The 15216-nt window shown below is 38.8% G+C and overlaps 1 protein-coding gene across 1 annotated transcript; it reads right to left on the reverse strand.

Annotated features, from left to right (window-relative positions):
* Positions 1 to 202: 202 nt before the first annotated feature.
* On the reverse strand, positions 203 to 14761 carry LOC140950018 (tyrosine-protein kinase receptor Tie-1-like). Its single transcript, XM_073399177.1, has 9 exons — positions 14632 to 14761; positions 13932 to 14033; positions 8117 to 8230; positions 6667 to 6807; positions 5984 to 6169; positions 5401 to 5612; positions 3411 to 3451; positions 2455 to 2551; positions 203 to 981 (listed from the first exon to the last, which is right to left on the reverse strand). Exons 3-9 carry the CDS (start codon positions 8186 to 8188, stop codon positions 807 to 809), a joined length of 924 nt encoding a protein of 307 aa, XP_073255278.1. The 5' UTR covers positions 8189 to 8230; positions 13932 to 14033; positions 14632 to 14761; the 3' UTR covers positions 203 to 806.
* Positions 14762 to 15216: the final 455 nt, after the last annotated feature.

Consider the following 15216-nt stretch of genomic DNA (forward strand, 5'->3'; position numbering starts at 1 on the left):
TAAATGACCCTGAGGCACCATGGCTTAAACTGACGGACAACCAAAGGAGTACCGCGACGTTAATGACTTATCAGGTCATGCAGTCATTCATTGGTCAAACCATTTACATGATCACTAATTTGAAATGAGAAATGCCAAAGTATAAAGCAAGTCTAGTGCGGAACAATGTTATTTTAATAATACTTATAGCGTTACGTGTATTTCAGCCAGTCTATATCTAATAAGCATTTTGCAAAGCATTAAAACAATAGTTAATTATGTAATCCCTAGATTCTTATTTAAACCTCTCCGTTTATAATTTTCACTACTGACAGTAATAAATACAATCGTTTACGAAAAATTCGCCTTGCACTAAAAACCTCGGTGAAATCCAACATGACAGTTGATCTTCAGCTATCTTCTCTGTTAGTGGCTAACTTTTAAGGCTCGTCATTCAGTTAAAACCTTAATCACTGTTAATAGCTTTACGTTTCTAGCTTTATACTTCTTTGATCGCATACGCTGGTTGCTGGAAATCCTACTTAGTCCCCCTTTTTTTCTGCGTGAAAGATTAGTCTATACTAGCCAAGTAAAAATCTTTACACTCTATAAGGGAGATTTACATTCCTGGATGATGGGCTCCTGATTAGACCTGGAGGGCCTTACTGTTACACTTTTTTTTTTACACTTAAAGCTCTTTTTATGTTTGTTTTAATTCTTTCAGTATTTTCTTAGCTTAGTTTTTAAGTAAATATCTATGAATTTACTGTTTATACTCGTTCCGTCTTAAACTGTCCGATTATTGGGGATGCTCCTTCTTCTCCATATCAATCAGCACTAGCTAAAGGAGGTACGTTGTAATACGGACGATCTTCATTGTGTTTGTTTACATTCAAATATGGTGCATCCCTTTCCATTATCGCCTCCAGTTTTTCGATCAAACGGTAGAAACTGGGACGAATGTAAGGGTCTTCCTCCCAACAGTCAGAAATCAGCTCATATCTGTTATGAATAGGAAAAAAATAGAACCATTCAATGCTAATTAACTAGAGCTCCAGTCAATTATTAGACCGTGTCAATATATAAGCCACTTTATAGCTCGTATGTTTTGTTTTCCCAATGGAGGTCCCAGGGGAATTTGACCCTTTGTCTACTATGCTTACATATGCACTGGAATAACACGAAATTTGAAAGAAACAGTTCCTTGGAGTATTATCACATGACCTGTATGACCTGTATTGGCAAACAAAATATACAAGCGAAAGGGGTCTATTGGATGAAAGAAATTTTTTCAGTAGGAAAGGCCTCTCAGCTTCATGAGTTTACAGGGAGGCTCCACCCTGAGGTCCAACGCCTTTTATACAGCATTTTTGACCGAAAAGGTACCCGTTTCATATACATTCCTTACCTGCCTACCCTGAAAAATAGTACGACTACTTCATTTTCTTAAGCCTTTGAGGGAAACATCAAGTATACAATAGAAGGTGCATCTGTTTAAAATATATTTTAATGTACATTACCGAAGTTGAAAAGTTTCCTACCATTTCACACATTATATACTCGTGAAATTCGTATCTTTCCACGCAAATGTGGCATAAAAAGGCACTCCTTTTGGGTGAAGCTTCCACGTAAAGCCCAATAACATGGGCTCCTAGAACTTTTGGGTTATCTCGTGATTCCCCATTCTTTCATCCACCCATTATTTTGTAAAGAGATCCGGGAAGGCTCCGCCCCGAGATCCACCCCCTTACTATTTTGTACTATCATTATTTTTGGACAGAGAAGGTACCTCTTTCCTATACATTCTACTGATAAGTGGTACTGTACCCCTTTCAGATATCTAGTCCAGAGAACGTTTTACCCCTTTTAATAGCTGTAAAAGCACCTCCCTTTAAATATGAGTTAAATCACTAGACTACAAAACTTTCTCGACTTTTTCACAGCCAAAAAATCCTTCTGTAGCCCTCTTAGGTCATTTTACAGACCGAAATGACAGAATTCCCTAATACCCTTTCATATACCTCGACTAGCGAAATTCCTGTACCAGAAGACTGAGAAAGGTACCCCTTTCGGGCGGAGCCTCCCCTTACAGGCCATTATAGGGAGTACTCCCCCGGCCCCAGGGAAGAGATTATAATAACTTAATCACTGTTAATGGTGCCTTTATTGGCCATAAAGCGTGGAGGGTTTAGAGCAAAACTTACAATGTGTTATCTGCTTTATCTGAAATGGCAAATGGTTTTGAAAATGTGGTCTAGTTGTTTCCTTGTTAAAAAAGTGAGGATCCCAACAAATGTTTACCCTTAATCTTGCCGTCCGTCTGGTCAGTATTTGATATGATCATAGAGGGCGTTAACATAATTGACGAATTCGTACATTGCAACGTTCGCTGTGAATTGTAACTGAACAGAGGCACGGAAAACTTAAATTGAATCTAATTGTTAATTCTAAGACGACCCTGATCAAGAAACGTACACGTCATCGGTGCACATGTCAGGCCTTTCCATGCGATAACCTGTACTGAGCAGTCGATACAGCTCTGAGTTGGTCAGCGTGGGATATGGTACGCCTCCTGGCGATTGCGAGAAAGAAAAATATAATAATTACATATTGGCAACTGATCAGTAAGATATTATTGAATAGCTTATATTCAAGATGCTATTATCCCCATATTCAATAATGCCATTTTGCAAAAAAATGTTCTTTGAATGGTGGTCTGATGGCCAATGCACTCAAATGTGTTAAAAAGAAAGCAGGTGCTTAATAATATGGCTTCTTTTTTCCCCGTAACTTTCAATGCTCGCAAATACAATCCATTGTCACATATAGTTTTCATCCTGAGGAGAGGTCTTACAGCACTTAAAATTAACAGAGCTCAGATCAGACAAAACAAAAGTCCAGCTTGCCGCAAATGAAACATTACGCTAAAGAAAAACCAGCTTGTTTCCTGGTAGCAGTAACCTTAATAACAATCATACAAGTTAAGTCACATCCCACCATGGCAAAAAAGGGGAACAGGGTTCCTTGGATGCGTTAATGTTTGACAAGATTTTACGATAGCAGTCAAAACAATTTTTCAGACGGCGCTGCTTGGTCGACAATGTGACGGATGGCGCAATTTATTTAAAATCATCGGAAACGAAACCCAAAATGAACTGTCAATTTTATTGCAAGAAAAGACAAACAAACAAATCGACAATATTCATTGTCTATGATAATGTTCTCTTATCGACCCTAGAATGACGTCAAAATATATAATGGTCAAACTTTGCAGTGACGTCTTTCTCCAGCAGGTCGTGCATGGCTCCACCTGAGTTTCTAATTGTCATTTTTATAGTATAAGAGTTACATACCATGGAAAATTTTTGTCCTTTTGTCAATTAACTTTAAGTTTAAAATGATAAGTATGAACCGTAAAATGATCCGCTTACCCAATGTAGCCATCTCCCAAAGAACAACACCAAAAGACCAACTATCAAAAAAAGCACAAAGGGGTTATAACAATGTACAGATTCACCGCATTTAAATTGTTTATTCCCGTCTTTATCTTTTTTTCTTTTATTTGATGGACGAACGAAAAAATGCGAGTGCCAAACCTTTCGTGCATCGCGTTTGATTGAATTAAATAATACCAGGTATGACCTCCATTGTCGTGTTCTTAGAATTTTGTGTCGAGAAAACGAAAAGGCAATGAATAATCTACCTGCATTCGCCCCAAAAAGGTTTTCCCTCAGGTTTTAGACAAACAAGGGGAGCAAACTTAGGTAACCAAACTACACTCCTTTGTCAAAGCAACGGGAACAGAAAGGAAAAGGGAGCGCTAGAATTGATAGACCCACAATCTCAAGTAGATCGTTAACATCTACCAGCAACTAATTGCCCAGATGAAAGAGAATAACTTCTAAGTGATGATTTAATATGCTTTGAATTAAATTCCAACGGCGCCGGGCTGAAATTCCATCACTGACAGACACTTTTGGGCTAAGTACGAAGAAACCACAAGAATCAGTTTCACAGGTTTGGTTTTAACCTAGTAACAGATGGTCGCCTACCTATACCAAAGTCAAATCTGTAATGGCCCAGGCGTTAAAGTTACTGATGAGGATTTCAGGGTCTTTTTTTGGTGAACCAAACGAAATTTACCGAAGATGCTTCCTATAAGTAGCCGACGTTGTCTTGTCAGAGGGAAGTCAATCCTGGCCATTCTGGGAATAATATTCCGATTTTGGTCGAATTTTACTTCGTAAAACTAGTGAAACTGTAATTGGTCTTCGTAGCGCACCGTTTACATCGCAATACAAATTTTTCCTAAGCATTCGCGCGACAGTCTTAGCAGTCGGAAAGTCTTAGCAAAGAAAATTATTACTTGTCGGTTCCACTGCCTGTAGATGTAATTTTTTTTGTCTGGTGATTATCATATAGCAAATCTGAAACGCTCAGCGTGTAATTTTGAGTTTTGCATGTAACTGGAGAATTGTAAAGGATTGGAAGAATCCTCCTCTTTTTAGCTATTTTTAGACAGGGATTCTTTCAATTCTCTGATTCCATATTTGGGCAAAAAAAAATGGGCTTTTGATTGGACGCCTTTTAACCCCAGCATTGTTATAAACAAAAAAGGGGAGTTTAGGCTAAGAATGAATTAACTGAATTATCTCCGTGCTGCAACTGTGTCCGCTAACACGACATTCTCTCTAAAACTCGTAGTAGAATGAAGACGACAATCACGTTTTCCCGCCAAAACGACGCTGGTTCACGCGCGCGCACTACTTAGTACTGAGAAAATCTCGTACTCGCAGTCGTACTCGTTCTCAAATCTAAAGCTCTCTATTTTACGGCAACTACGTTTTTGAGAATTGATAGCCTGCGAAAACATCCGTTTCTCACAAGCTCTTCGCCGCTGGGGACGTTTCGCGCGGAGGAACGTCTGCGACTCAGGGGCAGAAATTCCATACTGATTACGCAAACCATTTTTTTTTCATAATAAATCCGGTAGTCATGGGGTTCCAAATATGAATTTGTACAATTTTACTTGTCTTCTGGTCGATTCTGGTAAAGTGTTGTGTTAATCTGCCAACGAGGCGCAGCAAAACTCAAATGCTTCTTCTAGAGAACACTATATTCCACAAATGTTGACTGTTTTGTCAGAGATTCTTCGCGTTTACATCTGACCTTTGTGGCCTTTTGTCTTTTGTCTACTCCGTCTACCAATCAGCCCCTCCCACCGGATTCCGGACAGATTTTACGTCATCAGTATGGAATTTCTGTCGCTGAAACGCAGACGTTCCTCCTCGCGAAAAGTCCTCAGTGGCGAAGAGCGAGGAGAAACGGATGTTTTCGCAGGCTAAAGAAGAGATTACAGTAGTAGAAACGTTTCAATCAGGCGTTATTTCCTTATCAAGGGAGAGGGAATCGCTAACTCACACGTCACTTTTGGTCGTGTAAACGCCTTGGTAAAGTGATTCTGGGGCCATCCATTTCACAGGAAGTTTTTTAGACTTCTCTGAGCTGGTCACATCTTCATAAATTTGTTTCATCAACCCAAAGTCTGACACTTTAATCTGGTTGTCATGGCCAACAAGAACATTACGGGCAGCAAGGTCTCTGTGAACAAGATTGTTTTCTGCGAGATGATTCTAATAAAAATTAGGAAACGAAAAATACCATTAAAATTATCTCAAACCATAATCAGTTAACGGGAGTACCCCGAACACTAAGCGGTTAGTTGAAGTTAAAAAAATACTACGAGACAAATGAAGCACTGATCTGATCCAGATTTTTACGTCCAGATGCGTAACGAAACTGGGTCGACCGATCGACTTAGAAAATTTTTCATCTAACCCATTTAAATGAAAAAAAAAAACTGTACTCATATCTAGAAAAACAATCAGTTTAATTATCCCATCTAATTCATGCTTATACAATATTGACTTTTGAATTTCCTGTGCCTTGTTATACTCAGAATCAAAATCAAAGCAACATTATATAGAAAATACGATCAAATTACCATTCCTTTAGCTATTTGCCAAGCAAAGGAAAACAGTTGTTTGGCAGAAAAGCCCTCCTCTATGTCTTCGTCGTCTGACTCCTGTAGGTTATCGTTTGAAAGTGACATAGCAGAAGCTTGTCTTTGTCCTGGTGATGCTGATGTGCTGGGAAGCAGTTCTTTCTCGGTTACTTTGAATTGCTTATCCTACAGTTAAATATTGTTTTGGGTTGAAACAGCAGAACCCTCAAGTTATTAGTAAATAAGTAACTAACAGACCGAAAGATAAAAAAAAACTGACATTTGTTCAAGCCAAAAACGAGCTAAAGTTTGGTATTATCTGTTGGAAGTAATCAATGATGACGTTTATCTGCTTTTAATTTTGAAAATTTTATACGGAAATTTAGGCTTTCCAACTCTTTCAGCGTTTTGGATGCTTTTAAATGTATGTGTTCTTAGGTTTTAGCATGTATTTTTGCTTAAAAAGTGGAAGTGACAATCCCAAAACTGAAAATAGCTCAAGAGAATGAACGTAGGACGTTGTGATGTAATTCAAGGCAGCAATGTGTGATGTAATTCAAGGGGACCCAAGTTTTACTAGGTTGTTGTGTTCTTCTAACGTCAAACCTAACATAATGAGGTGCCCTAGTGGCATTTTTCTTTAGTAGTGAATAGTTTTTGTGGTGTTTTTATTTTCATCTTACATCTACTTCAGTGGAAGTCGATGGAATCACTTCAAGAATGGCATCTTTGTTGTTTTGTGGAGAAGACACTGCAATGTCTTCTTGGTCTTGGTGTGCAGAATGTTCATCTTCCTTTACTTCATCCTCAATGGCGAAACTTTGCTAAACGATAAAGAAAATGACGATGACATTTACAAGTAGAAAAAGTGTTACCCTGTATTGAAAATTTGTGTCGCAATCTTTGTCTGCAACGCAATCATTAAAACATGGAGTCAAGGTTAGCCCAGTCTACTGTATCCAGGGGGCACCCAGCGACGGTTTCCTCCTAAATACGTTCAAAAAACGTTTCAGGCAATCCAGAGTAGATTTTGGACTCTAGAAACACATTCTAAGCGGCGCTATAAAATTTGTATAAGTTAGGTCATCCTTGGGGACTTTAGGTCTTTTCGAAATTACAAGGGCTTCAGAATTATTTTCCCGAAAATTTTAGATGCAATTTATCTTTTTACAAAAGTGAGAATTTTTCTGATTCCTCTCTCAATCGCATTAATTTTTAATCCGAAAATTTTAGTTTTCCTTTTCCTACGAAAAGCAGCATTACTTGGGGAGTGAGATGCGAAAAATTAAGCCTCAGAAAATCGTTGGGAATTTATTGCATAAGTTTCGAAAATTGTACATGTGTGCATGAATGGAACGGTCATCTAGAAATTTGTAGCCGTCCTCAAGCAATAGAAAATTCTGGGAAATATTTGTTTCTGCGAACAGATATTTTACAGAAAACCAGTCATTGGCTGCCCCTGTGTATCTTTATTACTATTTGTGACTCCTAAATTGCAATCACTCGAACCGCCATACAAACCTTTATGAAGGGTTACGCAACACCGATTCTCACTCCTTAACAACATGCCAATTACAGCACTGAAGAAAACGTACCGGCTCCGCAGTATCAACAGTACCCTACGCATGCGTATAACAATATCATCCGGGCAGTGGCAGCCGTAAACAGCTGTCTCGCTTTGTTGGGTCTCATAAGCATGGCATAACCGTCGAGCCGATGAACTGACAAAGCCGTGTATCAAAGGCCCTTTTACATGCCGAGGCGAGTGCGAGTGCAAGAGCACTCCATACCGCCGAGTTGGTACATGTGCTTCAGTGCTGAAATTGGTATTATTCTCACTTGTGAGCTTGGGGAAAATGTGATAAAACGATGAAATTCTGTTGGCCCAAGAACAAGACTTAATAGAACAGGAATTTAGTGCGCAAAAGATGAAATTTGTCTTTATCTAACGTTCGCAATTCGCAAACCCCAATATTCCATTTCCCAGGTAACAGTCGCTTGTAACCCGATATATTTTCACATAAAGGTCACGTTTAGCGTCACCCAAAACACGTAAAGAATAAAGGTATTACATTACATCCTTCTTTAAGACGTAAGATAAGGCCGCCTAAGGCTGAGGCATTTCCTTCTTACTTCAGAAAAATTGTGATTGGCCGACGCCATGTCCTGTGTGAAGTCAGCCTGGCGTAATGAGGCCATTTCCATGGTCACTTGTGCCTTCTTTGATAGTTTACTTTCCTCTCTTTCCTGTAGGTGAAAGATATGCAGATTAATGGGCTCTTATTTTCGACGAAAGCGTTTGCCTTGTCAGGGATATAAAAAAAGGTACTGAACTAAAAATGGCACTTTCTTGGTGTTGAGGATAGCTGTGTAGAAGGCCTAAATGTAATAAACGACCCTAAATGTAATAACATTTTGTCCTAAATGTAATAAACTCATAAGTTGCAAATTACAGTAATTACTCAAATAAGCGCCGCAACGGGGGCGGGGGGGGGACATTTAATATGCGCCGCGGCACTTACTATGGTTTTAAGGGCCATCCTCAAATAAGCGCCGCATTTTTGGAGAAAAAATTTCCTTATACACTGTGTAACTTGCCGTTTACATATAAATTGCTTGTAAAGGGACAAAATAAAAAAAAACCTGTAAGCCTTAAAAGGTTTTTCATACTTCATTATTTTTTGTTAAACAAATTTACTGCAAAAACCGTGGACGAATATCCTTTTGGTTGTCAACGTTGGATCTCTAGAAAAGAGATCTAATCCGCTAAAAAATTAAGAACAAAAAACGAAAAGTCTATATGGGCCTGTTTACATGGAGGTGGGGGACCCCAGGTAGGTGAGTTAACCCGCTTTCGTGGGTAACCCTCCTGTCCACATAATCTCTCATTTAAATTTGATCACCTTTACATGATAAGTGGGGTGACCCGCCGCATGTTATTTCACCTATCTGGGGTCCCCTACCTCCATGTAAACAAGCCCTAAAGACTACTGTACAGCTGAAAACAACTTTTATAAATAACTAAGATAGTACGCGCGCGCCCTGATTGGCCGAGAGATGTGTTTGCATGAGAGTATGTAAACATGTGTGGAGTCAAGATGTTTTGCTCTTCGAGCGCTAATCACACAAGCACGAATTTTAAAATGTTTTTTAGTTGAAAACTCGACAAATTTACTTTATTTACCCATTCCCTCGTCGGATGAAACTTAAAAAAATCTTTACAAACATGCTGTACCAATTTTTATTTCGCTTAAGCTGACATTTTAAGCGAGAAAAACCCTTTTTTGGAATGCATCTTTATTGACAAACAAGAACTGATTACACGTACATCAAGCCTCGTGTACAAGACTTCGCGACTGGTAAGAGTTTCTCTTTTAATCATTAACCTAAACAAAGAGTTTTTCTTTTTCTCGGGAAAGTTATTTTATAAAAGAAATAGAAAACGTTTTTTCCTGTGTTTGCATAGCCTGATATAAACACGAGAGGGGTTGACGAAGTCGAGGGTTTGCACAACTGTCTCGAATTCTGCAAACACAGGAAAAAAAGTTTTCTGTTGCTTAAAAAATACCATTACTTTGTCGTTTTACAAGCAACTTATTTTTCAACGTTAAGTTTCACAATGCATAAGGAAATGTACCGAATTTTACGCGAATTAGTGCCGCGGCGCTTATTAACTTTTTCTCCAAAAATACGGCACTTATTTGAGCGCGGTGCTTAATACCATATTAATACCGCTTAGTACCGTATTTACACGAATAAGCGCCGCGGTGCTAATTAACTCCTCCTCCAAACGCCGCGCTTATTTGAGGGCGGCGCTTATTCGAGTAATTACTGCAATTTGCAACTTAAGAGTTTATTACATTTAGGGAAAATTGTTATTACATTTAGGACTTTATTACATTTAGGGTTGTTTATTACATTTGGGCCTTCTACAAGGTGCAATCACCAAATGACGTAATACAAAAGATTGAAAAGCCACTGAGCAGTACCCACTAGCTAATCAACAAAAGCTAACCAACAAAAGTCTTCGCAACACTAAGAAACACCCCTAAAGGCAGCCATTTCTGTCGTGCCTGAAAGTTAGTACCCATGCTCTCACCAAAATGGGACTGTGCCACCTTGCGGAAAATGCTCACCAGTTTTTGAAAATTGCTCAAAAGTAATATTTAATTTAAATTAGATCACAAAATATACCTGTGGATTCATTTGCCAGACCTGCCAAGATTTATCGAATGCACGTTTGAGTGCTTCGATTGATTGTATTCTGGTATAGGAGTGACCCGGAGAGATTGTTCTTTTGAAACCTTTCATCTCATTAGTAATAATATATAGATTTAGCCAGGGCTAAAAGCGAAGCTCCCATTAATAAATTTATAATTTAAATTAAACAATAAACTTGTATTCGAATTCCATAATTCAGTTAACTTTAGAGCACATTTATGTGACTTTTGAGGGAAAGGCTACCTGATTTTAGAGAAAAATAATTTGCAAACAGCCCAAGAGTGAACCAAAACTTACATCGAGTTGATAGCCTCATATGTACACCCAAAAACTGGTAATCATCTTCGATCACATTTAAGAGCCATAATGGCTCTTGATCACCGTAGATTAATTAGTGGGAAAAAAATCAGGCCAACTTTTTGGCGTTCGACAAGTTTACTTTGCAAAATCTTGTCAACAAATCTGGGTGCGGGTAAACCAACCTTTTATACCATTTATACATCACATCTGAGGTGAAACAGTAGTATGAGGCACTGTTTTTATCATACCGGCAAACCTCGGACAGAAAGCAGTATTTCACAATACAAATTAGACTCATTCAATATTCATAAACTGTTAAAAAAATTTCCAAAATCACCTATACGGCCATCCGGTTCTCACTTTTGTAGTGCGAGCTGTGGCGAGTGTTTGAATGAACATTAACAGAGTTACGCTCCAACATTATAAAGAATTTATTCTGTTTATTTTTTATTTAATGGTTTATTAACGCGCGGCATTTTGAGTACTCCTGCAAGCGATGTTCACTGAACGACTGAAAACAATCGGCACAGCGATTAAAATTACAAGAGAGACTACTAACAATCAATAAAAGAAATATAATTCGGAGAAACATATACAGAGACAACAATTTTCATTCAGGAAGACAATTAAAGTATCCCTACAAATCCTGAGTCTTCAAGCTTCAAGCTTAAGTTTATGTTTTAAGCCGGCTTCCCGGTGTTTGCTTTTTTCAAAGACGAACTCGAGGCAAGAAAATCGCTCAAAGCTTTCTTTTCCGGCCAGAATTATAACTAAATATTCTTTGGAACGTTTTCTTTCTATTTGCGGTAAAGAAACTGTCTAAAGGCTTTTTATAGTTCTGTATTAAAGCTTGTATCAAAGCTGATACTCGGTCAGATCATTGTCTCAAATCTTACAAACGTGCATAAACTAAATGACCGCATAAACTCCGCCCGACTTCATTAAATTAGATCCTAAAAAACAAACATCAAATACAATAATTTCTCTGGCTTACCATTCGAGACGCAGCTCCTGAAAGGTATCAAGAAAAGCCAGTATCGCTTCAGACTTTGCAATCCTCTTACGCATCAAGCAAGGTGAAAACGAAAACGATGCCATCCGAAATCGGATTTGCGACAAGCGACGTTTTCCTCAACCAAAAACCCAATAAACAAACTAGCCATGAATAACAGAGGACTCCTGACAACAGCTGAATTTCATTTTGCACATCCAGTGGAAAAAGACAGTTAAAAACATTACAAGTTGACATAAAACTCTGTCAGCTTCAGCTGTCAAAGTAAACAAGATTCAAGATGCTGCATAAATTTTCCGCATGAACTCACCTGTCACATTTTGACCAATCAGAGCATAAAAAATTGGACGTAGAGCGTGACCAACGCGTGACCATGGTGAGAAAAGTCAAAAGCAACTGTTTTCCCTGCCCGTAACAGCTTGCTAAATTTTCGCGTCCGAGGTCAGTTTGCAATCAAAATTTTAATTGTGTAGCACATAAACACAACATATTTCATATGAATTTAGATAAAAATTTGAACTTGAGCCTGCGATCACTTGAAAACTAGTAACTTGTCAGCGGATAACTTCATAAAATACTTGACCTCGATGGGTCGACACCTGAGCCCGCGATACGGTCAAGTGATACTGGTCAGCGGGTACCCTGTTTTGACAGCTGTCAATTGATCAAAACATTGATGTCCAATATGTGTGCATTATCAGTTAAACTAGTAAAAGTATAAGATTGAACATTGTTCGCGATCTAGTTAAACAATTAACTGGTCAGCGGACAGCTTCCAAATAAATCACGTCACCTCGATGAGTTGACACATGAGCCTGCGATATGGTCATGGGATACTGGTCAGTGGCTATCCTGTTTTGACAGCTGTCAATTGACCATAGTGTGAATGTCCTAAAATCCTATATTAAAGATGTGGACTTGCCAAGACACGCCTGAGACACCCCTCCCTTCCTTTTGATAGTCTCCCCTACCCCACCCGTACAATCTGTAGACGCGTACGTACGTATGTACGTACGTACGTACGTACGTACGCTCGGTCAATCACGTGACAACCAAACGAAAAGAGGTTGACCATATTCCATGAGTATGGGGCTCTGTCCCACGCGCGCTTCGCGCGCGCGGGAGCCCCGCTATTAACATTTCACAGAGCGACTACTACTATAACAGGGGTTACCTAGTCAAAGTTGACCGATTGCATAGCAGGAAAATAACAATACATTCCGAGGAAGTTAGTTGTCAATAATAATTACCACGAAACGAAATCAACAACATGGATTGAAATCAACCAGTTACAAACTTGAGACGTGACCTTTTGAACCCTAACTGGGAGGTCCGTTAGAGTGTTGAGGGGGGCGAAAAATGTAAACGTTAGATGTATTGTATTTTATTGCAAAGCGCGGCCGCAAAATTTAGCGAAGAAATTGCTGGTAGATGACAAAATAACAACTTATGTCAAACAAATACGTCTCCTGGGTGTTAAATGAAAAGTTTCGGATAGAAAGACATTGCTGGTCTGGTGAAACATTTTTGCTTTCATAAACGTTTGCTATCAGTAATTAAATTTAGTGCTTCGAGTAACTTATTGTTTCCTTACGACCTGTTCATTGGCCCACAACCAACTTTCTTGGAATGTATTGTTATTTTCCTGTAATCCGATTGGTCAACTTTGTCTAAGTGGCTCGGGTTACAGTAGTCGCACTGTAAACATACATTAGAAATTCTTTGTCAGACGGTATTGTGGAAGGAGGATGCCAATTTACCGAGCCAGGAATCGACGCAAGACTCGACAATTTTTCGCTTTCCCGCCATTTTCACCTCCTGCAAGTCACCATTGTTAGTTAGTTAAGCAGTCTGCTGTCTAAGCGACAATGTCTGTTTCATGAAGAGTTCAAGGTTTAATCAGGTTCCTCCAGGTCGTTCTGTCCTTTGCTCGCTGCCTACAAGAATCTACTAAAATGTTCTTCCGCTTCAGGTTTCTTTTCACGATGTCACGCGTTGAATCTTAGCCTAGCTCGTCCTTGATTTCTCTTTCCATCGCGTAACTGGGAATACAACAGCTGCCTGGGAAGCCCGGTAAAGTTAATTCGTGGCAATCATGGAAAGTGAGCTCGCTGTTAGTGTTAAGGTTAGGGTTAGGGTTAGGGTTAGGAGTCCTTGCTCGAGTCCTGGCTTTAATTTGATCTTAGTCTATCTCTTGTGGACGTAATCAATGGCTCTAGATCAGCATGCGATTTCCAGAGTTTTTCTCGTTGGCTTATTTCGGAGCACGGTCAATAAAGATGTTGACTTTTTCTTACGCGGAAAATTGTAACTTATTTCTCAGCAAATTTCCTCATTGTCTGTATGCCTTATCCACGCTCAGTATAATTAAATTTAAGAAAAATGAAATGAAATATTCAAGTATTTCCTTCTTACAAGATGGCCTTGAAAAGTCGACGCCAGCTCCTGTCGGACCTCATCATTGCTTTCTTCTGATAATGGAGTCAGTTCTACTATTTCATGCGATTGTTTGCTTTCCTGCGTGGAAAAATTAAATTAAATTTTAAAAAGATTTTAATACACTTCTGGCCCTTCTCTCTGTCACTCAATGCTGGAGTTTCATCATAGAGAGGCAGTTCAAGATATTTTTACGAAAAAAAAAATTAAGTGCATTTTTAAGTATGTGATTCATCCGTCTTTCTAATCGATATAATTGTTAATTGTTTAACTATTGTCAGTTTTTAAGACAACCGTTAAGGTAGCAAAATGTTGTGGAATCTTGTACTGCGTTTAAGCATGCCTCAAATATGCATTCGCCAGTTACTCTATATAACGAGAATCTGGACTTTCGATGTATTGAAGACTAAAGATAAAAAATCCCCTACCTATAGCTTGATTAAATTCAACAAATAAACTAAAAGAAGCATTGACAATAGCTCAAGTTTTTGTTTTGTGATAAGCCTACTTGACCCCCAAACGTCTCTATCATTTTTCAAAACGTCTTTGTAGTTGACTTTCTTCAAAAAGTGGTGATGCTCTGTTCCCGAAAAGTGAAATTATTGGAGACAATTCTTACAAGCGCAAATAAACTAGAATTAAAATATTTTAGCCCTTAACTGGCTGATTAGTTTCTCACTTCGTTGCCGAGATAATAAGAAGTCGACGCTGTGTCCTCACTGTTATCCTGTAATAATGGGGTCTTTTCCACGCTCACTTGCAATTGTGTTTTCTGCGCTTGCTTAATCTGTTCCTCAGCCACTTTGCTAACCTGAGTGAAAGGAAGCAGGAAAATGAATCTTTCACAGACACGCCATCAAAAAATAGAGCCAAAACCATTCAATTCATAAGAGATGAAAGGAGATGAATCTGCAAACATTCTTGCCAAGGTTCATGTCTGGGACGCTTTTTGCGTGACAGATATTCTGATTAACTGTGTTACCCTTATCAGCGTATAGAGCTCTGCAATTGTATGGCGATATCATGTTGGCGGCCCTCTGCATGAGGAACACAAATATAGCGGCCGGAAAATAACAGAAACATCTGTCATTGAGTTTGCCATGAAGCGAGTAGACATCTCTAGAGAGCCCGTACAAGTAAAATTAATACTTACTCAAATACAATGAAAAAATTCAATGTTCGCTACAGCAAAGTCTCCAAATAATAAGTCAGTCTTTGTCGTCTTTTAACCTAGGTAAAAGCTTTCAGGACAGCGGCCATTAAC

The sequence above is a fragment of the Porites lutea genome, chromosome 10, assembly GCF_958299795.1.
Source record: "Porites lutea chromosome 10, jaPorLute2.1, whole genome shotgun sequence".
Taxonomy (NCBI): Eukaryota; Metazoa; Cnidaria; class Anthozoa; order Scleractinia; family Poritidae; genus Porites; species Porites lutea.

Coding starts and splice junctions, on each gene's coding strand:
- LOC140950018 (XM_073399177.1), bottom strand. CDS start 8,188: ATGGAAATGGCCTCATTACGCCAGGCTGACTTCACACAGGACATGGCG. Junction 5,613..5,983: donor GGCAAATAGCTAAAGGAATG/GTAATTTGATCG, acceptor AATTTTTATTAG/AATCATCTCGCAGAAAACAA. Junction 2,552..3,410: donor TTGGGAGATGGCTACATTGG/GTAAGCGGATCA, acceptor CGCAATCGCCAG/GAGGCGTACCATATCCCACG.